This window comes from Nipponia nippon, unplaced genomic scaffold, assembly GCF_047370975.1.
Source record: "Nipponia nippon isolate SJK-2023a ecotype South Korea unplaced genomic scaffold, ASM4737097v1 scaffold_1, whole genome shotgun sequence".
Taxonomy (NCBI): domain Eukaryota; kingdom Metazoa; phylum Chordata; class Aves; order Pelecaniformes; family Threskiornithidae; genus Nipponia; species Nipponia nippon.
Window position 1 is genome coordinate 74,536,537 of NW_028262290.1, and position 26,989 is coordinate 74,563,525.

General features: G+C 36.5%; 1 protein-coding gene across 4 annotated transcripts in view; it reads right to left on the reverse strand.

Annotated features, from left to right (window-relative positions):
• Window positions 1-9,287: 9,287 nt before the first annotated feature.
• VSTM2A (V-set and transmembrane domain containing 2A) overlaps window positions 9,288-26,989 on the reverse strand; it is a 30,197-nt gene continuing 12,495 nt past the window's right edge. The window contains exon 5 of one of the 4 annotated variants that reach the window (XM_087759900.1): window positions 9,288-14,726. In XM_087759900.1, the coding sequence (XP_087616026.1) occupies window positions 14,638-14,726 (89 nt within the window). In that variant the 3' untranslated portion in view covers window positions 9,288-14,637. The other 3 variants (XM_087759909.1, XM_087759933.1, XM_087759916.1) reach the window with 3 other exon arrangements.

Sequence of the window (26,989 nt, forward strand, 5' to 3'; positions counted from 1 at the left end):
TTAAGTACAATTAATTGCATGGTGTGATTATCAATTTAGCACACACCAAAATAACTGGAGAGACATGGAATATCTTCATAGACATTTAACTAGATCAATATATATATGTTGATTTTATTGGTAGTTTGTAGAGTTTTATGTCATAATTTTTGTTCCTTTTATCATGCAGAACTGAGCAAGTGATGACGAGTGCTTTCTTTTTATCTCTGTCTTCCTTTGTGTGTTATACAGTTTAACTAGTGCTGCAGAACTGGGTTAAATACAGAGGCAGTTGACTGTTGAGCTAATCAACTTTCTCATCAGATAAACTAGAATATTTTGGGTTTCGTTTTTCTTCTGTTCCAAACCATTGGTAATAAGTTTATTGTTATCAGCATTTTCCTTATCTTCTGTTTTTTTCCCTTCACTGCAGAACTGCCAAACCTTTTTTTTTTTTTTCCTATTTTATACAGTTTGAACTCCTTCCTTTTATACATTTTCACCCTTGTCTGTATAAGGCCGCTTTAGTGATTTCCCCCATGCTATTTAACACCGTCATTATCACTTCTCAGATTGACTCTGAAGAAAAGTTGAACCTCATGTTATAGCAATATGGGAAGCAGTTCACGATGCTTGCCATTTGTAACTACAAAATCAGCTTCAGAACAGATTCTAAGAGGAGACTTTGGCACTGAAAAGCCTCCTACCAGCTAAAAAAATCTGTCCTATAATTGTTGAAGTCCGTTGCCTAACTGAGGAAAAACTGTGGCTCAAGTATATAACCATTCGAAGCCCTGAGAATTTTTGTTTTCAAGACTAAATTCTAAGTGTAACCAGTTCCCTGTTTCTTCTAAATGCCTTTTCTTGGCTAGTGATATTTTGGGGGTTTAGCAACTTTGTCACTGTATTATTTGAAAGACTTGAAATATCATTCTTCTTTCTCATATCTTTCCTTTTCTCATAATGGCTAATGAAGGGATTGTATTACATTGACAAGATTCCCTCATTGATAAAAAGCTCCAGCCTCTGAATGGCTTTGGATCTCCCTGCTCTCCAAATCTTAGTTCCTGAGAGGCTTCTAGGCAGCTTTAATATTGCTACTCTCTCATTTTTAAAAGGCAGCGTTCTAAGGAAAAATAGTCTTAATTTCTCTCTCTGACCTAACACTGTCTGTCTGTCTTCTCACCCCAGCTCCCCATGCTAAACAGCCTTAGTCATTTCCATCTGGGGACAAATATTTCTAGTCAAGAGACACATCAAAACTTCTTATTCCCTGTTCCTTTTCTTCCTTCCCACAAGAGACATAAAGAACTGCAATGAAAAATAAATGCATGAATAAATAAACATTCAGAGGACAGAACAACAGATCACCCTAAAGGAAAGGAATGCAGAGAAGGAAATTGAAAAGAACCATCATCCTTATCAGCAGTCAGTGACAGTCAGAGATCAGGGAAACACAAGCTCCTTTGAGGTAGTCAACCCAGTATGTGGCAAGGATTTCTGGATAAACATTGTTAGTTTGCTTCTGTGATTGTTGCTTACCAAGGCTGAGTTTCATAGATGACCAGTTTGTTGACCAGCCTTTATTATATACCTTCTGCCATTTAACCTTCTACATTTTAACACCAGCAACTCTTTTGAGAAGTTTTATAGAGACATTGTAGCAGGATGAAGAGGAATGCTTTTTTTCAAAAGTTGTTGTAACTGAATGTAAGGAAACAAGAAGGCAGAATCTGAGAGACCTTCTATTTGTGTGGCTTAGAGCCGAGTGGTCCAAAACTCTTACATTGACAAAGGAATAGGTTGCATGTTTTGTTGCTGACAGGATAGGGATTAGATTAATCTGAGATTGCACTTGAATGCAAATTCCTGGACTGCTTAAACAATGCCTACATTTTGGGTTTCGCTCTAACCTAGAATGAACCAGGCAGGAAGACATAGTTTAGGAATTATCTCACATATGACTTTGAGTCACTTGCTTCTGAGATCCAACCCTGCACTTAGGAACATTTACCGAAAACCTTAGATACAATCAGAAAGGCTTTGTTGAAATTAAAGAAAAGTCAGTCACACGTTATCCCATGCATTCTGCAATTGAGAATATGTGAGAAGACTGTCAATGTGCAGGGTTTTTTATAATTACTTTTTCCCTCCTCTTTTCCAGAACAACAAGGAGAGCTGTGATGCATTTGTCCCAGCTGGCAACCAAACTCCCACTCAGCCACTCTCTGGGTCCCCCTCCTTAGTGGGAAGAAGAGGAAGAACAGGAATGAGAAACCTTTTGGATCAAGATGGAGACAGGGAGATCACTTACCAATTACCATTGTGGGCAAAACAGACTTGATTTGGCAGAAATTAATTCACTGGCAATCAAAATAAATAAGTAATTACTGATTTGGGTATTGGAAAGAAAAGAGCAATAAACCAAACATTTACACACTTAAGGAAAACACCTTTCCTTCCCTTTTTCCCATGCTCAACTTCACTCCAAATTCCTCTCCTTCCTCCTTGTTATCACTGTAGGTTACATTCAGTCCCTTCAACAAGGCAACGCACCATGCAAGGTTGTTAGTACATAGTGGTTTCCCTCTGCCGCTCCTTACTTCTCACTTTTTTCCTCTGCTCAGGTGTGGGCTCTCCACGAGCTGCAGTCCCTTCAGGGATATACCTGTTCTTCCATGGAGCACCTCGTCCTCCTCTGACCTTGATGTTCCCTTCATTGTTTCTTACTCTTTTGTTCCCTCTTCCTTTTTCTCCCCAGCATTGTCTGACCTTTCTTAAATATGTTTTTCCAGAGGCACCATACACAGGCTGATGGGTTCAGCTTTGGCCAGCAGTGGATCTGTTGCAGAGCTGGCTGGAACTGGCTGTGTCCAACACAGGGCAGTCCCCAACCACTTTCTACAGAGGCCACGGCTGCAGCCCCAAACTAACAAAACCTTGTCATGTACACCCACTCTGAGAGCAAAGGAAGCAATGTCTCCTTATGTAATAAGAAGATGCTCTTTATAGAAGAGAGATAAGGAAAAAAGTATACCCTGGGAGTGTACTGTCCTACTTTGTCCTTACTATAAGCAGCAGCAATTCCAGTTCTCCCACTTCTCCTTTCCTCCCTCTCTCAGAATTGACCTGTATTTTTAAAAGTAAATGGAGCTTGTTTGTTCTTAGTTTTAGTGAGTACTATGTTGGTGACACTTTAAATAATCTGATCTTTTACAATGCAGAAAGAGTGTTTTAGTAAATTCTAATAAGGCCTCTTCAAGCTGGCCATCCAAAAGTAGACTATGATTTAAAGCTTTGCTTTTTTTTCTTTTTAATGTCAGTCCTCTGTAATCTAGGCAAACAAATGCTATTACTGCATGACTTTACATGCAATTTCAACAGACAGTAGGTCCTTTGTACCAGTGCAGCAAAGTACCTGAGTTTGTGTCGAGCTAGCTTAACTCATTCAGTTATTTTCTTTTAAAAGTGAGTATGACTTACAGTTTGTGAATACTTAGAATTCCAACCTGGTACTTCAGTGATAAAAGTCAACAGGATGTAGCTGATACAGGAACCAGCTATTTTTAGGCAAAACTCCTGAAGTGGGATTTAATTCTAAGTCTTCTCTGCATTTTTATTTCTGAAGCTGCTTGCCAGGCTTGAATGATACATGATTAATAATTGAGCACATCATATTTATACATTTCTTTACAATAGATGCATGAAGAGAAAACAGAAAATGAAGGGGGCAGGGGAGGAAAAGGATTAGCGGCCTGGGATACAAAAAGACAAAAATGTGCTTCCATGGAAGTTCCTGCAAGAAAAACAAGAGCTGATAGTGATGATAACTTATCTGCCAATCTACCAGTATTTAATCTTTATGTATTAATTTCTACATTCCTCTATTTTCACACATGGCCCATTCTCTCTTGCTCAAGTGAATCAGTGGCAAGATTGTTGTAACTGCATTAGGACTAAAGCTAGACTGCTTATGTCTGCTAAAATATGTGCTGTGTAGTGAGGACAGAAATCAGTTTAAAAGTCAATATAATGTATGTTTTTCCTAGATAGGGTACTGTGTTGTTAGCAGTATGGCCCAATGTCTTTGGCTGAGTTGACACTTCTGTTTTCTTGGCACATGGTAATTATTTGCTTGTATTTCCAATCAGAGCAAAATAATACTATCAATCAACTTCATTAAAGCATCTTACGAATTTAAAAATCAAAAGTCTCAATTACAGTACCTTAAAATGCTAGTGTTAATGCTCTACTTGTGATATATTGAAGTAACAACCACATCTATCTTTCTTCCCACTAAGAATTGCTGGCAGTAAATTGTTTTTAATTATTTTAAGTTCACAAACCACCAAAGTCTTCCTTTTGAAGCTTGAAAAGTACTGCAGAGAAGACTACGAAAAAAGTCTTGGTTTTCACAGTTCTCTTCAAAAGACACCTCTTGGATTTTAGGAGTTATAGTGTAAAAAACTTGAAAATCTTGAAATGAGACTTTATTGTTGGGGAAATTTAAAAGGGCATACTACAGCTTTACAGTCTTAGCCATGGTCATGGTCCTATCCATGTTCTCAGTCAGAAAAATCTCTGAAATCTCTGCACTGTTCATTTCTGCAGCATGTAATGGGGTCCACATAGTTCAGTATTTAGTGTTCAGTGGTAGCCCCATCTATATGCTTCTCAGAGACAGGCAAAAGAAATCTCATGGAATAATGTGTTCATGGAATAATATGCCTAAAGGTAATTTTATTCCTCACTGCCAGTAGATGTTTGTTACCCTCAGTCCTGAAACATGAAGGTTTATATTCAGACAATCATAGAATCTTAGAATCATAGAATTGTTTAGGTTGGAAAAGAGCTTTAAGATTGAGTCCAACCATTAACCTAGCACTGCCAAGTCCACCACTAAGACATGTCCCTAAGTACCACATCTACACGTCTCTTAAATACCTTCAGGGATGGTCACTTCCCTGGGCAGCCTGTTCCAATGTTTGATAACACTTGCAGTGAAGAAATTTTTCCTAATATCCAATCTAAACCTCCCCTGGTGCAACTTGAGGCCATTTCCTCTTGTCCTGTCACTTGTTACTTGGGAAAAGAGACTGATCCCCACCTTGCTACAACCTCCTTTCGGGTAGCTGTAGAGAGCAATAAGGTCTTCCCTCAGCTTCCTCTTCTCCAAACTAAACAACCCCAGCTCCCTCGCCCACTCCTCATAAGACTTGTGCTCTAGACCCTTCACCAGCTTCGTTGCTCTTCTTTGGACACACTCAAGTACCTCAATGTCCTTCTTGTAGTGAGGGGCCCAAAACTGAACACAGGATTCGAGGTGCAGCCTCACCAGTGCTGAGTTCAGGGGGACAATCGCTTCCCTAGTCCTGCTGGCCACACAACCACACAAGCCTTTTAAAAACCTCTTCTACTAGATCTGTAGATGTTATTATTATCTTTACAAGTGTCCAGTTTCACTTGGAATTTTGCTATCTGTCTTATTCATATTCATATAGTATTCATATAGTTACTTCTTAGGATACAGTGGCTTCAGCCACCACAGCTCCATTTTGAGGTAGGGCTCTATCTCACTGCCACATTCTGGTACTGGTGCTGTCAGTGATAACGAGTCCAAACCTGCATGTAATATTCCTCAGCAGCATACAGCAGAAACACGTGTCATGTCATTTTATTATTTTCAGAGTTTGTTATGTATTTTGTGTCATATATGGCATAATATATTTTCTGCTTGTTTATCCATTAACCATTACAATGGTGATTTCATTGAAAAAAACCATTCCTATGTTAGGTTCAGATTTGTTAAGACCTTGCCTATGTAATGAACCTTTGAAACCTATACCCATGCTAAGTGCCACTGGAAGAGCTCTCTACAGTAGCTGGAACCTGGACAGAGCAAAGGAGTTGCTGACATATTCATCTTGCCTCTCCAGTGTTGTGTTCTTCCATCAGCATAGCTTATAGCTTCACCTACACTAGGTGCTTTGTATGCTGGTTCATCAGCAGATCTTGTGCCAGCTTCCTGAATGACATGACTTTGAAATCCCACCAGACGGTTGTTTTTTTTGTTTGTTTTGTTTTGTTTTTTGGATGGCCAGAGGTAGCCGTGACTGTTTTAAAACATTTCTGCCACTCTACCTGTTTGTTACCACTCTACAGCTAGGAAGTCAAAGACCTCAAAGCTGACCTGGTGAAACAGATTGTGCAAGTGCTCCTCATCCACTTCAGCAATGTTATATGGCTTAATAGCTTAAATTGCTGAAACAGAATACAGAATACAATACAGAAATCTATGATAAAATGAGGACAAATAAGATATTTTAGAATTTAACAATGGGAATGTTTCAAGTAGAGCCTCCATTTTGGCACATGTGATGCCAAATCTTTCTGAACACTGTCTCAAATGTGACTTGTATAGAACAAATGTATCTTACAGAATAACGTGATGTCTTTCTTCTCCGAAGGAAATGTTTAGCCTAATTTTATTTGTCCAGTGAAAATACTTGAAGGTCCACATACTTCTATACAACTGCTTGTGTTTTTTTGTGTGCTACATATTTCTGAGGACTACCAAAAGCCTAGTCTGATGAAGCAGGAAAAGTGGCTAATGAAAAAAAAAAATAAAAAATCACTGCATGTATATATTTCCAGGGTAGATGTTGATATTACTGCTGGCAGCTACTGATCAGTAGGAAAAGTGTGAAGAAAACACAAGTCATCCATCTGCTTCAACCATCTGCTGAGAAAAAGAACTGTGTTACCACTAGCAGGTCTCTATAATTCTGTGTGTTCTGGGTACATCTTCATGACAAATGTCCTAGATACTTATATTGTTTAATTTATAGTTAACCATACTAAATAGCATTTAATTTACTACATTACAAGCAGCTCTAAAGTTGTTATTTTTTGAAACAAATTAATAATAGAGTGTAAATTCCCAGATGTCTCCTTAAAGTTCATGACTTTAAAAGTAACTTTTGAAGTTCAGTGACTCTTTAATGCATCCAATGTTTGTTTTAGTATTAGATATACTTGATAATTTATCTTTATTGTTTTGAGTGAGAATTTTAGCACAGTGCTACTTTTTCCTTCTCTTTATTTGCTTATATTCTATTTACATGTTAACATACCTTTCAAAAGTGAAAGCAATAAAGTTGGGCTGTAAACTCCAGGTGAAACAGTATTCTCCAAGTCCATCTGTGGAGGTTATTGCTGAGGAGAGCAGTTTTCTTGAACTTCCACATTAGAAGTGTCAATCACAAACACAGAAAGTGAGGGAGACTCCTGAGGAATTCTGTTCAATATTCTTTATTTTTCAGTATTCTGTATTTTAATTGTCCTATGGGTTAGGAGCCTTAGAAAGGGAACAACTTTTCTAGTTAGACAAATCCCATCCAGAGGCAGGAGCAGCCTATATCTAGCAGCTCCTTCTGTGACGTGTGATGAGATCTCCAGTACATACCAGGCATTCAGCATTTGTAGAATCCAAACAATGCCAAATACCCTGCCCATGTGCACAGTGCCACTGTGTAAACTCAGTAGGTCCTGTGCTTTGCACAGGATTGTCAGCATTATTACATACATTATTTCTGCTGCTGCATGTGCATAATAAGGTCTTTCAGAATTTATTCCCTTGCTGGGTCCAAGAAGTATACCAGAAAGGTTAAAGACAAAGATCAGATCACCATCACCAGAATCACTCCAACAGCTTTCTCCTGACCGCCTCCTTTCCCCAGTATTTCACATACCTGATTAGAATGAATTCCAGGCCAGGAGGTTTTTGCTTGTTTTTTTTTCCATTAATGCAAGTAGCTCTTGACACATACACAGCTTTAGAATGCTATTGGGTCACTTTTTAAGCATTTTCTGTTATCTTGAGTGCTAGAAACTATTTTTTTTAAAAAGAACAATCTACAATACTTATGAAATTATGTAAACATTCCCTTACTTATTAAAATAAAATTAGCTAAGCCATGTAATAAGATTTTTCTTCTCTAAAACTAAAAATAGTAAAAAAAAAATCCTTTTTTAAGTATAGAAAATTATTGTTGTGTAATATATTTTTCATCTTCTGAGTGCCCTCACTGATAATCAAGTGTAGGGCAGTGATGGTGGAGGGGAGGGAGCTGACAGCCTCTTTGGGGTTGCCATTGTGAAGCTGCAAAACATAGACAAAACCCTTCCCTGTTCAAAGCCCTAATTACAAAACCTTCTTTCAGATCAGTTGAAAGAGTCGCAGTTTTGGAAGAAAAACCTTTGCATTTTGCTAGAGAAATTGCATTTAATTTCATTGAGTGTTTCACCTTATTGCAGAGTTGAACTATCAACGTCATTTTTTAGAGCAGTGATTTGGTTTGGTAGTCCCTGTAAAGATCATTTATTGTTGGCTGTTGTAGGGAAACAGAAAGAATCATGCCTTCTGTTTTCTGTCTCTTACACAGGAATCCAATTACTAGGTGAAACAACTAGGATTCCCCATCTTTTTTGTCAGTGCTTAGCCCCATTAAGGCGATGCCACATATGGACGAAAGTAATATATCTCATGCCTGATTCACCAAAGAAAAAGACATTGAGGTGGCTTAGTAAATATGTTGACATTTATTTTTCATAAAGTGTGAATTCCCCCTTTTCTGTTATGGTGACTAAGCAACATTTTTTAATCCTGAACCAGTGTTTGTTAACATTCAAAAACTGAAGTGTAGTGCAGGAGATAAGAAAATTTGGCACCTATTTTTTTAAGAAGTGTAGATTTGAAGGGTCTGTTAAATCATTTGACATTGGAAACAATCAGCAGCAATTAACATAATCTTCTATCAGAAGTAACAAAAGAAGTCATCATTGCTTTCCTTCTCAATTTTATATACAAGGATTTCATATATAATATGTATAACTTTGTTTAAAAATCTAAATCCCGTATACTTTAAAAGGTCATAGTTATACAAGTCTTTTTAATAAGGAATGTTTGAGACTTTGCTTCTTCAAAGATTTAAATGAAATAGTTTATTTTAAGCAGCTAGTTGTTAAACCCAATCTTCTCTCTTGTTTTTCAAGTTCATGGTATATAAAAACAGAAAAAGAATTAATAGTCTATTATGTACATTTTGGCTTCCTTATGAGCTGTCACTGTAAATAGTCTCATATGCACATAAGACCTCTTTCTGTGCTGTAATGTTAATGTAAAGGAGCATTTCAATAAGTGAAAATTTCATTTGCTCCCATCTGAAGGCCCTCTGTACTGTCAGCACAACATAGGTGGAATTTTAATCCAGAGTATTTATAGCTGTACAGATAAGAGCGGGTTACAATAAAACTTTAAAAGAAAATCCCACCAAAAGCCTTTTTTTTGATTAAAGTGTTTGTAATATTTTGAAACTTTTGAGAGATTACTAGTTTGTCGTATTCTTCCAGACTTGTTTACGGCTTTAATAGTTGCCATTCCTCATAACATTTATAACTGTATGGAAAAATATTCTGAATTGCAAGTATTTATCATTTCAAAACTCAAACCAATCTGTCACTGGTAGTTACAGGGAAAATTACTCTATTTGTGAAACTTTCAGAAGAGTCCTGTCCTTAGCTGTAGGATGACAATTAACTGAGAACACTCAGAGCTGGGAAGTCAAGCTGAAACAAACACTTTCTCTGTTGCTCCTTCCCTGTAAACCTACAAGTTGGGATATTTTGAGGTGATAGGACACTGTAAACATTTAGATTGTTGTTAAATGAAAAGATTCTTTTTTTTCCCCCAGCTTCTTTCATAACAAAGATGACACTATTTTGTCCTCTGTCACCTTGTAAGAAGTGAGTAGTAAGAAATACAGTATTGTCTTGCTTTTTAGATTGAAGCTTTGGCAAAAAAAGAATAGCACAAAAAGGAGAAAATGAAATAAGACTGCAATTACACTTGACTCTCAAGAAAGCACACTTCTCTTTCTTTGCAAGTAACTCTACCAATTGATTGTGATTCATTATTACAGACAAATTTAACTTTCTTCTTTGCTATTGTCTTCCTGTATTGTTTAGATGAAGAGCACTAGGAAAACTATGTATAAACTTTCAACTATGTGAATGTATGTGCAAACTTTATGACTGTGAAGTCAAATAAATCAATATCTAGGAAGCTCAGAACAAAAGACTGAAGCCATTTATGGTGACTTGCATTAAGCAATTTATTTTGTGCTTAGCATTGTTCAGTTAAGCTAATCATGGAAGATTAACCTTTAAAAATTTATATTGCAAAGTACGTTGATCCCATTCTTGGTTCTTAATGCTTTTAGCTCTGTAAACAACATTTGACATTTACCAATAGTAATGTCATGGACAAATGTTCCCCCATCCTGCAAATAAGAAAGCTTTAAATTGTTTTCCTTTTTTTGAGGAAGGAGTTGAAGATTGGCAGCAGTGCAGTCTTTTTTTTTTTTTTTTTTAATGCTGAATTAAATGATGACATCACTGTAGAGATCATTAGAATTCAAATGTTTAACACTGTAGAATATTAGGCAAGCATTCAGATTTTTTCGCAGTGGCCACTGTTTCCTCATTTTATTTGAATGAAGCAAAAATACTTTAAAGAATGACTGTGAGAAAAACTGGTTCTAGAGTGTGTTCTGATCCTAAATCAGAGTGGCACTGAATTACATGTATAGGTATGAAACTCCAAGCAGTCCTATTGCTTTTGCTGTGGTGCCTCATATGTTTATAACTACTTCTGATGTTTGCCTTTGGGTAGTGCTGTGATATAAATATTCAATATTGAGAATGAAAAAGAAATAACAATAATGCATGATAGATTCAGTGTCTACCATTCAAATTTTCTAGCACCTTTCTTAACAGGAGTTCTGAGGAACAAACAGTCAATCTTAAATTAGTCTGTCAAGCTTTTTTGAATCTATGGTCTGAGCACCCTTCCTGCTCCATAAATTCGTTTGAAGAATCTACAAAAAGCAATTAAGAAAGGAAAGTTCAAACATGTTATGCAGGAACTTGCATGCATGAAGTTCCAGAGATTAGAAGAATATTGGTAACCATTGAAAAGAAGGAGAATTTATGGGACAGGCTCTGTAGCAGTACTAATCCTTGACAGTAGTACAAAAGTGCTACAGATCTTTTTTTCATATAATACAAAAGCTGTCACTGTCATTTAATGGAGTTGGAATATGTTTCTTTTAGCTTCACAAGACATAACATCTCAAAGTGTGTGAGCTGTGTTTAGATGGCATATACCTTGAAATACAAAAGTGCTTCATACTCACCCATGTTTACTCTTCTATTAAAAAACAAAAACTATTGGAACAATCTGAAGAAAGTCACATATGCAATGAGGCCTTGGGGACACCAAGTGAGAAGCACAAGTCATGTAAATGACCACCTCCAAACTAGACTATTTATGTAGAAAGGTTAAGGGTTATTGGGTTTGAGAGATTTTGCCACTGCTAGATGTAAGTTGCCTTTTTAGATACTTAACTCAATGGAGTTTTTAAGGATATAATTAAGCCAGTTTTTTTCTCTATTAGCGTTAAATCCGAACTAGAACCGGGCCAGTGCAGGAAATGGCAGTAGTTCCATTCCTACACCAAATATTATTTCATAAATAAATTCTTAGGAAAAAGGGGCGCTACTGCAGCTTAACTTCCATTTCGAGGATTTCTTGGAGCTTCAGGCAGATTCCTGATTTGAAGAACGGCTGTTAAGACACAGCGTAGAATTTAGAAATGCAATGCTTGCTCCTGTTAGGTGACATTGCTTCTGCATCCACACAGCTGGGCAGAAACTGTGAAGCTAGGCTCTGGATCTACAACCAGAAGGGCTGGAACAGCCTCATCTGAAGCATTTGGGTTTATTATCTTGGCAAGGGGGAAAGGAGAACATCTACTGTATCTCCTTAGTATCTCATGCAAGACTTAAAGGCTTTTGAAAAGTTCTGTAGATTTCTTTTGTCCATTTTTTGCTAACACTGTTGAAGAACAATAGCAGATAACAACATGGCACTTTCCTTGGTAATGTCTTCTGAGTTGTTGTATCACACTAGTCCGTGTGGTCTAGAATTCTGATTTTAATTTCAGCTGGTTCTTTAATCTTACTTGCTAGTACATGGTGATTTACATCTAAGCAGCTAACAGCATAAAGCAAAACACAGTATCAGTTTAACATAGTAATCAGAGGCTAACTTTAACAATGTGAGGTTAAACTGCTTCTGAAAAATGCCATATGTCACTGCAGGTTGTCTATACGACTATGTGCATACACAGAATATTCATACAAGATATATGTATACAGTGAACATATGAAACACATGTGACGTTAAACATTTGGTTCCTGTTAAGACCAATGGAAACTGAGGTTTCCAAACTCCACACGGGAGATTATTACAGCATCCAGTCATAGATATCTTTTTCATGGGGAAAATGTAGCCTTTCCTCCAGAGCTCTGAAAGTTTGGTTCCATAGGTGTGTTCAGAAAAACAGACTTCAAAAATATCTGGCTCTTTTTTCATTTACTTCCTCTTCAATCCACAATATTGGTTTTGATTCAGAACACTTTAACGAGACTGTTTCTATTTTCTTTGTCAGTAGGCTGATAAACTCTTATTACTAGGCAGCAAAACCTTTTCAATACGCAATATACCTAGTGGGTCATTAATTTTATGTTGAAATAAAAGAACTTTTTCCCTTTTTCTCCTGACAGTTATTCCTGATTTGTCTGTATTAGACCAAACTTATACTCTCTTTATTACTGCTAAGACTTTTCTAAAACCAAAGAAAGACTGACGACTATTCCCAGTCAAGCTTATAGTACAAAATGTATGGTTAAGGGAAATAAGATTTGCAGAAATATGTTATCCTCTTCCAAAGCATTAGTGTCTTACCCTTTGATTCTATGCTACTATTTGTTCTTTCTCCTTTGAAATTAATGAGGGAAGACTTCAGACTTATGGGCATTTTGAAATAAAATGTTAGACCTGTAGGCCACGGATTGGTGAGATATTAAACATACTTTTTTACTTCCTTCTACATTACTTACAAAATGAGGAGAAATCACACAGCTGACCACACTGCAGCCACTTAATGCTGCTGTAAATAGATCATAATAAGCATGTGGTATACATGATTGTTTGTGCGGGTAAATGAAAGGGTGTGGATTGTTCAGTATCAATGGAAGGAGGGGAAAAGAAAAAAACTTCCTGATTGCAGCTGCAAATGGTAGCAATTTTTCCTTCCCGCATTAGCAAATATAATTCATGTAATGCATATTACTTCATTCAACAGCAAAATTCTCACGTTCAGTTCACAGACATAAAGTATTTTAATTAAGAATATCAATGAGTAATGACAATCCACTTCCAGAAAAAGCAAATAAAGATGCTTCTTTGGCCATGTAGGAGTTGTGATGCGAATATTGTTTATCAATCAGTGTAATAAATTCACTTTCCTAAAACACTTTACCAAAAGAATATCCTTTAAGCCATGTTCTGTTTTATTTGTCTGTTTTCCCCTTCTAACCTTCCTTTACATGCAGTATTTGACTGCAAACCTGCATTTTACAGTCTTTAGTGATCAAATCACTTCATCCTCTATAAACATCACAAATTAAAAGAGCTTTCAGCAACTGAATTCCAACACAACATACACAAAACTAAAATAATTCATTTCTTTAGAGACCATAACAAATTTTAATGTGCATTTACAGAGTAAACAGAGGGCTGAAAGGGGCCAAACCAGTGGAAGTGAAGGTATGTATTACAAAATTCACACAGTACTGAATTACAAACTAAAAAGTGATGTATTGTCAAAAAAAGAAAATAAAGATGTCTATTGGTGGCACGACATATAGATAATATTAAAAACTGTCTTGCATGAGGACCAAAGTATGTCTACTCTGAATTTATATCACACAGACTGTAAGCAATTTACAGAATTTAAGTTAGTTTTGCATATACAGGAGTTGCAAAATTAGAGAAAACACACTGAAATATAGAACGCACACAAAAAAAAAAAAGATGTATATATATAAACCTCCACACAGTCATCAGGGGTTGGCCTAAGTCAGTAATTGCCACCATTGAACAAGAAACAGACAAAAAAAGACAGGAAAAAGCCCCACAGGGGAAAAAGAATAATAAAAAAAGCCCAAACAACTCAAAATAAAAACATCCTCCTTTGTTTTCCAGAAACAATGTCCTCTAGTCTGCTTAACTGCTTTGTAAAATTTCTTTTCTCCTCCCTATTCCTCATGCAAAAAAAAAAAAAAAAAAAAGGGCTTTTTGATAAAGTTTGTGGGTCGATGTCAAATCACTATGTTTTGTTTCATTATTTGGCCTCTGTTTGCTTCCAGGCTGGAATGGTTCTTTCAGCGTAGGAAACCAAATGTCATCCATAGTTAATTCTGTAATACTGATGACTCGCAGGCCAACCCCTGAGAAGTCAAGGATGAGGCTTCTCCTTGCCAAAAGAAAAGGAAACTAGGTCTTGCTGTTACAAAACATTTGATTACATCACACCAGTTCTCTTCAAATAAAAGATCAGTGATACGTCAAAGAAAATAAGATATATCAAGAAAACGTGGTATCCTCTTCTTTTTATAATATTTATTTATTTATATTATTTATTTAATATTTTTGTTTGTACTTCCTGAAGAAGGTGCTCCTTGTGTAGAGATTTAGAGTACATTGGGTGCAGAGTGGTGGTTGGAGGTTAGGGTCAACTTTGCTGTCCGCTCCGTGGATTTTACAGGCGATTTGCTCTTTGCTTTAAGAAGAGAAAGTGATATTGGAAAAAGTCAGCACTTTTAGATTAAAGCAAAGCACCCTTCACAAAGCCACAAACAAGAAGCAGGACAGAAAGTCCATGGCTTGTAGCTATCCTCGCACCTGCGGAAGAAGTTATAAGATATTCGCTCATCTTGCAGATTTCCAATGCTCCTTATAAGGCTGTTTTAAACACATACATTTATATATTTAATTAGCTCGCCAGGTTGGCTCTGGTGCCCATGAATGTCTTGGCATGCACTGCAAATAACAACACATACAAAGTATTTCAGTCCCAGGGAGGTTTTTTTTTTTGTTTGTTTTGCTTTGCTTTTGTTTCTCATCTGTCTTTTTAAACAATGTTAGCCAGTGAAACCATATACCAAGAGGAACAAACCCAAACACCTTCCACCTCGGAGTGTTCTTTACAAAATGATTTCCAGCATCACATCATTGACTGCTAACAAAAAAGTCATCTAGTGGTTAAAGAGTGTTTTCTTGTAAAACAGAGGAGATACTGGCAAATGGCTGTGCTATTTACAAGGGGGAAACAGAATGCTAAAAGGTTTGGTGTATTTATTTTTGAGAAATTACATTTTCCCAGATTTTTTTTCTTTTTAAAAAACTATGAAAACAATGGTACATATAATTATTTCTAAAAACATGACTTTATATTTTAAGTACGTTATCAGAATAAAAACATTCAGAACTAGACTAATTAGACCAAAATGTTTGCACACCAAGGACATGAGTATTTAGATGTCTTACATACCAAGTCTCAGTGTTTGATAACTCCCTATATCATAAAGAATTACATTCAGAATTTGAAACATATCACTTGAGGTGAAAATCATAAATTTAATTTGGTTACACTATAAATAAAAGTTCACATTATAACAGGTTAATGCGTGATTAATAGATTTTATAGCTGTGTTGTATACTTGAAAAGGATTAATATTATTGATGGTTACAGGCATCAATTCTATAACAAAGTAATAATGGTGTTATACGCAGTCCACAATAATGCTGGACTTTCAATAAGCGGTTATTTTAAAAAAATATATTAATTATGTATAAGCTATTTTTGTAACAAATTTAATATTAAACTTAATGCTGGATTCCATTGCAGCCCCAAAACGCACATTTATCTTCTCATCAAGAATATACACAATGAAGGCAAAAAGAACTCAAGGCAAATGCTCACTTTTTAAAGTTTTCAGTTTATCAGTAAAACTTTTCGCTGTACCTGCTATGTTTATAAGTGTAGCAAGAAGTATTTCTGTTCCTGTCTTCCATAAATTTTTCCCTTCAAAAAAGGGGGTTAAACTAAACCCCAGATCTCTGAACACTGCTTCCTTTTGTAAATACATAGTGTGAGACGTTGCATACATAGTAGTTGCCATAAAAGACTCTTAGTCCTGTCGCATACACAAGAGCCTCTAAGTAACAGTGATATTTCAATTATCCATGTGTGAACTCAATTTCTAAATTAATATTAACTTTTAAATGGAAACATGTCTCAAAGACATTACTAAGATTTTCAGAGAAGGCCAAGGGAATTCTGAGCTTAGTTCCTACTGAACATAGACAGGAGTGGGAAGCCTACTTTTCTCTTTCCCATCTGAGAATGCTAGCCTACCTGTACTACACTGCAGTAGTTTGCTGGGCTCCTCAAAACACTTGCTCTGTATTAGGAACAAGCAAACACCCAAGCAAATTTGCTGTAACTTCTTCCTGTGGGTTGTTCTCATACAGGTAGTATTTACAAGCTTGCGCCCAAGGGTCAAGTTCAGTTTCTGGTTTTGGTTTTATTGCAGCATGGCTTTCTTCTCTCTTTTATATAAGATGCAAAATTTGTCATTTGACAGATTTTTATAAAGGCTTTTCTATCCCTAACTAGGTTAGCATAAATTAGTTAGAACCTTTGTTAGTGTTAGATCATTTCATTGAGTTATTTTCACTCATTTTATTCCATTTTTTTTTTTTTTTTTGATTGAACTAGAGAAATACACTGCTCAAGAAAATTCTAAAGTAGTTTTTGGAGATACATTTCCTCTGCACAAAATAGGTACAATGCAAATAAGGGTAAATACTTAGAAAAGTCTCATGGATAATTTTTAAAAGAGCTTTTTTGACGATTAATGGCATTATTATTTGAGAATTTGAAAGCTGTAATGTGTGGAAGAGAAACAGTATGATACAAAATACATTTGACTTAAACTGTTTCACAGTGAAGAAAGCAGCACCATAATATTTGCAGGCAAAGCATTCTTTGAGTTTTGTTTTGCTTTTTTCAATATGACAATCTGTAGGTCCCGGAATTAGGGGTCATATATTGCATACACATGATAATATTTTTATTTATAATGTTCAGGCTCTGTATAAATCATGACCTTCCTCCAATTCATATCAAATGTTCTACATGCATGTTCTTCTGTAAACAGCAAGTTTGTTTTTCTTTATCTCACAAGGGATCTAGGTTAGAGTACATGCAGTAAGTACAAGCTAAAGCAATACTGAACACATGAGAAAAAATTAGGGGAAATACAACTAAAACAATTTCAGCTTCTAGGTGAAGAAAGAGGCTGTTAGGATTGTTGCAAATCACTGTCATAAACAGTCCTCTCTGCATGGTTTCAAGAACTGATTAGCATATCCTAATGTCATATCAGGTCTGTACTTATTGGCTCAATAGTTTCCAAAATGCTGTCTAACCCAAACCGACACATTTTCAGTAATATATCACCCCTAATAAAATTGACTTGCAATATACAGTGACATATATGACTATTAGGTGCACTCTCATCTTTTCAGTGATTTTTTATGAAATACAGTTCGAGTTTAAATATACTCAGGTTTCTTTTTTTTCTGGAGATGTGTAAAAGAACTGTATTTGTTCTCTCATGAACCCAAGTATTTCTTTAGATTTTGGAAGGGTGAAAGCTGCAAATGTAGAATAATAACATAGAAAACCAAAAGCAGCCTTTTTAGATTTTTTCCTTTTTCTATTCTGTGATATTTGTTCATATTCTATTATTTTGGTTTCCATCTTGATAAAAGATAAGTGACCAGAAATAGTCAGAAATTTCCATTTTGACTGCAAATCTAAAAGTCATAGGGAGTTTAAATCAGAGGTTTAGTTTCACTATTTTTAGACTTAAGTCAGAGGTGAAGTACAGATCAGAATCCAAATGTCTCGAAAATACAGAATATCCAAATTCAGAGTTTCCATGCAGATGTGTTTTTGGCATACGGTTCTGACCAGGACTTAAACAGTATCACTGGAACTGTGAGCACAGTAATATAAGTAAAAACCTGTTGATCTAGCTGTGGATTTGCTAAATCGATTACTCATTTCCCCAACATTTCTAACATTATTTTCTAATTAACATAATGAGAGCTAAAATAAATTTTATTGCAGGTCAAGAACACTGGGCAAAGCTGGACTACAAGTATGTTATCCTCAACAACAGTAACCTGGAAGAAGAATGGTAGTATGTACACATAAATTATTTCTACGTTATTAGTTAAACTCTACTTGATGTGTGGGACAGGGATTCTCATGTTTTGACCTATCAGCTCCTGGGATGCAATTAAATTCTTCCTGTGACATGTAAATGCCAATGTCTTGTCTTTTGTTTCCTGTCACCGATATACATCCCAAAGAGCAAATGTCCATGAAATACTTAGCCTTCTGCTGTAAACAAATGCTTTATTACCAAAGGTATGGGATCATGAGATAAGTTTCTATGCAACAGCACGAAAGACTAGGTAATGCCATTAAACTCTTTGAAACTGTGATTTATTCAAATATATGGTTTACTTAAATGCTTGGAAAGCAGAGAGAAAACAATAGTGATAAATAATTGTGATCTTAGTGTTTAACATAATAAAATAATCTCTGTCACAAATGCTGAGCCATGTTTCATGACTCATGGTGCATGGATCAAATAGCTAAGCATTAATTTTGTTCTGTTAATGAGATTAATTTTAGAGCATCTAAGTATAAAATAAAGCCAGCAGAAGTTATAAATTGTTAGTAAACCCTAAATGATCAAAAAACTCACTGAATGCCTGCATGACTATAATCCCTTGCTTTCACTAAGGTATTGATTAGATAAAATTTGTGTAAAAACACATGGGATTTGGGGACACAAGCAAAGAAAAGCAAATGTTGGTTTCATAATTTTGCCCATTTATTTTTCACAACTGGACAAAACACTGATTTGTAAACTAAGCAGCTGCTTCAGGCCCTACAGTTTTATCACCCCCTATTTGTAAGAGTACCTTACACGGTTAACCACCTTGGGTCTCAAGCAGTTTGCATCTGCAAGAGTTGAAGTTTAGCAAGTTTGGCACTCCTTGTGCTTGCTAAGGTTTGGGAGGTCTCTGGGATGTAATAGCCTCCTGCCCTCTGAGCCTCAATACCTGTCAGAGCCTCTGAAAACTGGATTCTTACAGTTAAGCTTACAATGAGTATTGTATCATCATATAAATAACAGAACAAATCTGTGAATTCAACAGCAATGCTTTAATATTTTACTAAACATATAAGTTTAGTGAGGGTATCCTTGAGTTTTATTTAATTAGTAAGCCACTGGTCACAAGGGAAGACTAACGCCTGAGCAGAATTCTGGTTTTGTGCTGACCAGTACAGGAGAAATATAGCCAGTCACACAAAAGTTCATCCTAGATTCTCTGTATGTATTACATGATGCCAAACTATCCCTACATATATATGGGGATATATATTCAGCTTGTGCTGAATATGAGTTAATTTTGTTGTACTACTGGTTTCTGAAATCACAAAGATGTTGAAACCTTGGAAGTTTCATTTTTCAGGAATTTGTGCTGATATTTTCCACCTTTAAGTGCCTGATTTGCTGTTTTGCAACACTCGACTTTGCTTTATAGTGTTAGAATTGAAACAGCTTTCTTGTCAGCCCCAGTTGAAACCACATGAAATCATAATTTTGCATTATTTCCATGTAAAGTAAGTAAAAGTTCATGAAACACCTGCCTTAATTTTACTGGGGATATTAACAAACCATAAGATTTTTTGGAAGATGTTTGCCGTTTTGCATCCATAAAGATAGGTGAAACCAAGTATGGTTGATTTTATTTGAAGTTTTATTTGAATACATCTCACACAGGTTTTAAATAAATAGAATCTTCCTCTCTGGCCTGCCAATTGCTATCATTTTTATTGCTCTGAATTTCAGAAATCACAGTTACCTATAGCACTCCTATACTGCTGGAATATATATATCCACACTCAGGAAAAAAACTTCCCTTCCACAAACATAAAGTCCCTCTTTCTCTCCTCAGGTGAATTACTTCTCATGTGTATTTCAAGGTTCAATCACTGTGTCTGATTTTGGGGAACTGAATGACAAAAGATGAGCAGTCAGCATTGTATTCAAACCTCCTAATGTTGATACTTTTGCTTAGGTTTCCAGTCCATCTTTCTCCATTGGCTGTACAGTAGTCAGCCTAAAATAGTGTGAATCACTCATCACTGTCTTGGGCAAACATACCACATGGGGCAAATGAATTCATCTTACACACCAGAAGAAAAGTTCTGAATTTCTGATTTTTTTTGCATTTTGGAAGAAAACTACTGCTTCCAAATTGATGGAAATTTAGAATAGGCTATGTATTGAATTTCCATGAAGTCTACTTAGGCTTTGCACCCAGTGTGTAGCTCTATTCATCTGCTGTGTGTTCCTTTTCTGCCAGTGATGCCCAGAAGAGCAGGTGAGGAAGAAGGATGGGATCCTAGATGGATGGTTATTCCCTAGCTTTCACTAGGTAAGGTGCCCAGGCGAACAGAGGTGTTCAGTCCTGTCATGGGGCAAAAGAAAGTGACAGCTTTCCAACCCCGAGTAGAAGAGAGAATTCTGCCAGAGCTTTGAGCCACAATAACTCCTGGAGCTCTTTCTGGGCTAAGGTAAGTCATATCCTTTAACTTGCTGCCAGCTACACCTAAAGCCATGTTCTAATGCAAACTTAAGATGGAAGTACTTGGGTGAGGAAAAACTTGAGGAGACTTCAAATATAGGTAGCATGTAGTAAAATGATACTTGGCTTCAGGCAGTGGTCCAGAACAAGCCATAGCAAATCTATGAAAGGAAAATAGATAGCAGTATGAAGGGAGAAAGAAAGAAGAGTGGGACTTTGAATGACTTCTGCAATTTCATAATACCAAGATGGACAGAAGTAGAATTATGGGTACACTGGTGTGAACAAACACAGAATTTTACATTCAGGCCACTTTCAACATCATCCCTTACATCAGCTCATACCTGGGAAAAATTTAAATCTTGTTCTTCCTCTGCAACATATCTGATAGCCATGTTTTTCTTTTTAATTCTTCAAACAGTGCTCTTATTCATCTCATTCTTTAACCCCTTGACTAGAACCAGGCTTCCTAATTGGGGCATCATGCACTATGAAGAAGCCAAAATGATCTCTAATGTCATTCTCAAAGACAAAAATGAGATCATCAAAATGATCTGACCATTTCATCCTCTTACCTTGAACAGGCAGGAGGGAGGGGTGAGATGCCTAAACATATAACTGAAATGGGAAATGCATCAACATTTATAGATTTTCTTACTGTTCTGATTAAAATAGCCAAAAATCACTGCTGAGTTTGAACACAGTTTTTCAGGACGATGAACTGGACAGTGTAGTTGGCTTAGTCCACATCTAGTGTAATTTTTGCTCTCTCCTATGTGCTTTATCCTGTAATTCACAACTTCCATTCTCATCAGTGCATTTCCTTCTGTTTTAATATGTAGCTGTGTTAAAATTGTGTTAATAAGTAGTTTAGGACTGGATAATATTTTACATACTAGCATGATTAGGAAATCCTCATACAGTTTTGCATTGGCTTCATGAATGCCATTCATTTTTGTAACAGTGATCCTAAGTTTTGTTCAAATGCTTATGCTTCTTGGAAATTTATTTAGGCTGTTTTGGTCTGAAAGTGAGTCTAGTTATCTGGACAGACTATGTCATCAAAAATTCAGCTTCTGAAATTTTAATTTCCCTAGCATTTTCATGTGATACTCTCATAAGCAAGTTTAGAGTAGTAAAGTAGCAGTAAGCTACATACTCATTCAGTGAAATGAAGTGTAGATGAATTGTCTCTGCAGGTGATATGTGGGGTAGAGCTTGTCAGAATCAAAATGATTTTTGAACACAACAAATGATTTTGGCACACAGCTTTCAGCTTTAGATATACCCAGAAGCATATTCCTCCTTCTAGCAGCTTAAAATTTTTTAGTGCTCAGCTACCTCAAATTTAATGTGTTCAGTCAAGGACTTAGAGAGTTCTTGATGTGTCTGAATTGCTTAGTGGCTGTACAACTATGACTACATCCATCACTATATATTTATTATATCGTGGAAGCTTTTTTGTCTTGATACTCAAACTTCCCTGACTGAGTTTCTTTTCTTAGGAGAATGACATTCTGCCTACATGGGGCTCTGTGTCACAAATGTTAAAGGAATCAGCTATTTATAGCAGATAGCCTAATTCTCTTCCTCCCTAGAGTTGGTGTTTGAGCCTGCAAAGTGTTAAAGGTTTTTTGTTTGTGTTTTTTTGTTTTTTTTTTCCTTTATATTGACTATCTCTTCACATGTATAAGTAATGCATTGACTTCAGCTGTTTCTATTTCAGTTAGAGAGTACTTTTTGGGGAAAGGGTTGCTAAGAGAGGTGTTTGCAAATAGTCTGTGAAACACCAGTGTTAGCTATTTAAAAAAAACTAGTGTGAGAAGCAGTCCAATATCCAGTGCCCATTGCAACAGTTAAAAGCTGAAGGGGATGGGGCAAGCTCAAGCAAATGCAGGCCCTAAATTAGTTAATTGGCATTGTTTGAAAAACACTGGCAGCATGCTTTATGACTGCTCTTATCAGCACTGGGCACCTTTCTCTCTCATCCTATCCCTGAAAACCATGGATATAAAATGTCTTAGACATTTTTTTAATGTGTGACAGGAAAATATATAAACTAGTGCATTTCTATTTATTTGTGTGAAATGGCTGATTCCAAAGCAAATGCATTTTTTTTGTGACTGTCCTGTGGTAACCCATCCTCATCCATTTACTTGCATGTAGTTATGCCCCATCCTGAATGAAAGCAGGAACTTAGGCTGTTAATAAAACATTCTTCTTGAATTGACTCTTTTGTTAGTAATTGGCTTCTGCTGTTGTAACTAAACATGGCTCCAGCACAAATTGCTCAGCATTTTTGTAATATGTATAAATGTGTGTATATTTGATATATGCCACATTGTAATTAAACTGTTAACAGAGCCATTTCTGAAAGATACCATAAAGTCGCAACAAGAGTTTTATTTGAAGAAAAATAGAATTGAACTCATCTTTTTCCTCCTGTGCTTTTTGCATCCTGTTCATCCTTTCATCTATCAGAAAAAAATCTTAAGTGAGATGATACTTAATATTACTCTATCATCTTCAACAGCACTGTCATACCAAGAAAAACATATATTCAAAGAGGGTTATTATAACATAGACAGGAGTAAAATTATAATTCTTTGTAAATATTTCAGCATGAGATATTCAATCCCTTTTCTCGCTTTTCACACCTGACATTGCTTAGGCTTATGTTTGACATACAGTCAACCTGATCTCCTTCTATTTATATCATTTATATAAGAGCTATTTTCATAGAACTCAACTAAGTTCCCATTTATCTGTACCAATCTGACTGGATGAGTCTGTTTTCTTCTGTCTGATTCCTAGATGGTAAGTGTTTTGAGGCAGGGACCATTCTTCTGATCCTTTGTTTGCCTGGTGGATAATGCAGTTGTTATAGAGATTAGAACAATGCCTCTGACTAACAGAACATACCTCTGTCTAAGGGCTATGACTCATGAGCTCTTAATGGTTTTAGCTGGAGCAGTTCAAGATGATAGTGCCTCCATCTCTCTACCTCCCCCTCTTATGGAAATTAAATCCCCAATAGTAGGAGTGATACAAGCAAACCCCATGCCATCTCTTCATCTATCTCAATTTAACAACCCAATGTTTTAGCTTATCAGCTGCCATAGAGGCTTACTTTAATGCTGAACACTGTGAACTGGGAGAGCTGAGGAGCAGGCACCTATTTCCTTCTGCCATCCACGTTTGGGTCAATAACTTCTGATTGGGGCAAGACAGAGACTTTGGGTGGCAACATTTTAAACTGTAAGAGCTAAATCAGAGTTCACAAGTCAAAGCCTTCACCCTTGCTATTACTGTGACACAAATAAAAAAAATACAATAGTATCACCCCTACAACCACAGTGCACTAGTTCAAAAATGGTGGATTGTGAGAATGAAGCTTGAAGTATTTGTGCTGAATCATGTATTAATTCTATCTATCTCCTTCACATTCTATATTGTTGATTTTTTCTACTTTTATTTCAGATTTTTTTACCTTTCTTGTAACAGGTCTGAGATGTAGGATCAATCATAATCATGAAATGTCATTCATCGTTATTCAAAGATTCTTTAGGTATAAGATGGTCACTGATCAGTACATATTGTATGCATGTGAATAATTCAACAGAGCACAAAATAGGTAATCGACCTGTTATTTTGGCAGAGTTTCAGACAGCACAATGTTACGTAGCCATATGCTCAAACAGTATTATTTTACTAAAGGGCTTTGCACCATCTGAACATCTAGCTCTCTGTGAGACCTACTGCTAGTTCTTGGCTTCATAACTGATTTATTATTGCTCCTTGACAAAACATCTTTCCCTTTTAACTCTTTTTTCAGTTGCACAGATTGAACTGGAGGTGGACACACCATCTTCTGTAGTCATGTAGAAGTCACTTCTATAGTTATTATAGCCCTATGGCCCTGATTTGGCAGCCAAAAGCCTCAGTCAGTGTCACGGGAAACAGCAGCAACTGAGGGAATAACAGCAGTAGAAATAGGACTGGCAGCAGAAGTAGCATCCAGGTTTGCTATCTGTATTTTTGTTGCTGATGATGAACACACAGATCATATGTATGAAGCACAGGGAATGCAGTCTGTGGCAGTTAACTTTCACATTTTTATTCTTCTCAGCACATTAGGCAGCTTTGTTCCAAGACAGTAGCATTTGTCATCAGGTGGGGGAACAGACTTCGGTGAGGTGGATCAGACTGGAAGACCCATACACAGACAGGATAGCAAGTTGCAGTGCCAAAAAGTATGATGGCAACTTCCTTACGATAAGGTAAAATAAAGGTTTTGGGGCAGAGTCTTCTCTTCACAAGGCCAGTGGAAAGATCATCAGCTGCTCTTCAAATGTCAGTCAGCTTTATCATCAGCAAAGCAGTATTAATTGATTATTACTGTAGCTGTAAAGAAGGTTATGTGTCTGGAATATCTTTGAAGCTCATGAATTATTTAATCAAATAGAAAATCCCTGTCCAGAGAATAAGAAAATATTGAGAGCTTTGAGCTTTCTAGCTAGTCTGGCCTAAGGTTTCAAAGATAAACACTAGAAAAAAGTTGATCAAAGTTAAAGAAAAAACACACAAAAAACCTGAAGCAATAAAACCCACCATGAAGAATGCCCCCTCCCTGAATCTGAATGAGCTGAAAATAGCAGTTTTCAGGTATTTTCCTTCCCTTCATTCTGCTCCCAGACAGCTTTACTGTTCTAAATTTCTTTAGGTGGTACGAGCTGGGTAAAGCTTCTTATAATTCACTCTCATTTTATGAGTAGAAGAGAATTCATCTTCATCTTCATGCTTGAGCCAGATTTTTTGCTATTGTAAATGAATGGCATTTTTTTGGCTTCAGCAGAGTTTTACCCATTCCAAGCAGTAGATAATTCTACCCATTCTTTTTAATTTTAAGTGATGCAAAGGATTTTCATAATGAAGTAGGGCACTGTAGACGGGAAAATTCCTGCTTCTCATCTGAAACAAGCGAAAATGTCCTCTGCTTTGCTGCATATGTGTCAAGTAACAAATGGGTTGTGTTCTGAAGCAAGGAAATCCCATCAGTTATTTCAAGAGCAGGCCCTGTCACATATGCTGCAATCTCTGATGACCCAGTGCAAGCTGCCTGATTGTGTAGTAATGAAAAGCAATTTGAGTGAGCTGACAAACAACTCATAAACAGCTTCCCCCCGCCCCCCCCCCCGTTTTTCTTTTCTTCGTTCCTTTTCTTCTCTTTTTTTACTAACTGTGTGGCCCATCTGCAATCTTTCCAGTGGTTAATTACCAAATAAATTTATATCAGGCATGTAAAACGGAATGACTGTGATTCTGCTACTCAGGGAACTCCTGTGGGGTCCTCTACCAGATCTTTATATATCAGTTCTGTTCTAAAGATGAGGAGAGTCTGAAAGGTTCATTTTTAAATAGCTAAAAGAAAGGAAGAGAGACATATGCAGCAATTGCAGATGGACAGCAAAATATACTGGTAAGGTTACTAAAAGAATAGGAAAGATTTCAGTATACATGTGTGTAGATAAACAACAATGTAGATGGAGAAAGGGCAAAATGAGTTTCTTAAACTTTGTGCATTTAGTTCCTGCTGTGTCTGTCCTCACTGTTTCTGGATTGGCTTCATAGGAGGCGAATACATAATACAACATCCAAAGGCAGTTTTCCATGTTTTCATGCATCTAACCTGTACGTTATCTGAAAAAGCAACTGCTCAAGAGTAGTCCAGGCTATGTCTGAATAATAAAAATGGAAATCTGCCATGGAGTCCCCTTTCCTGTAGTAAGCCGTTTCTAATCTGCCATTACCTGCTTTCTCAAATTCCCTCTTACCCCTGCTTGTGATTAGCTAAGGTTATTTAACATTTCTTTCCAAGCACCATCACTTTTACAGGAATATGTTTACAGTGGAGATATCATATGTTTAAGGACAGAATCCACGATTATCTCAACAAATCTGAAAAGACCATGATTTTCTTCTATGATTCAGTATTAGTGCTTAACCATGGGCATAACTAAGGATGAAAATAATAGCTCTGATTTCAGAGAGGATATGTTTGAAACTGAGCATATGCAGTACTCAGTCTGGCATGGGCATGTGGGATGCTAAATCTTGTAGAACAACAAAAATGAACACACATTGTTTGGCAAGTGATTTCTCTTCTTAGTTCCTGAACCTGTGTTTTTGTAAAAGGAATAGAAATGAATTGAAAGGTGACAGTGGTGTAGTATCAGCAATTGCCAATGGCAGTGAGTGATGGTTACAAAAAGTGGACATCACTTTGCTTGTGACAGGAGTTAG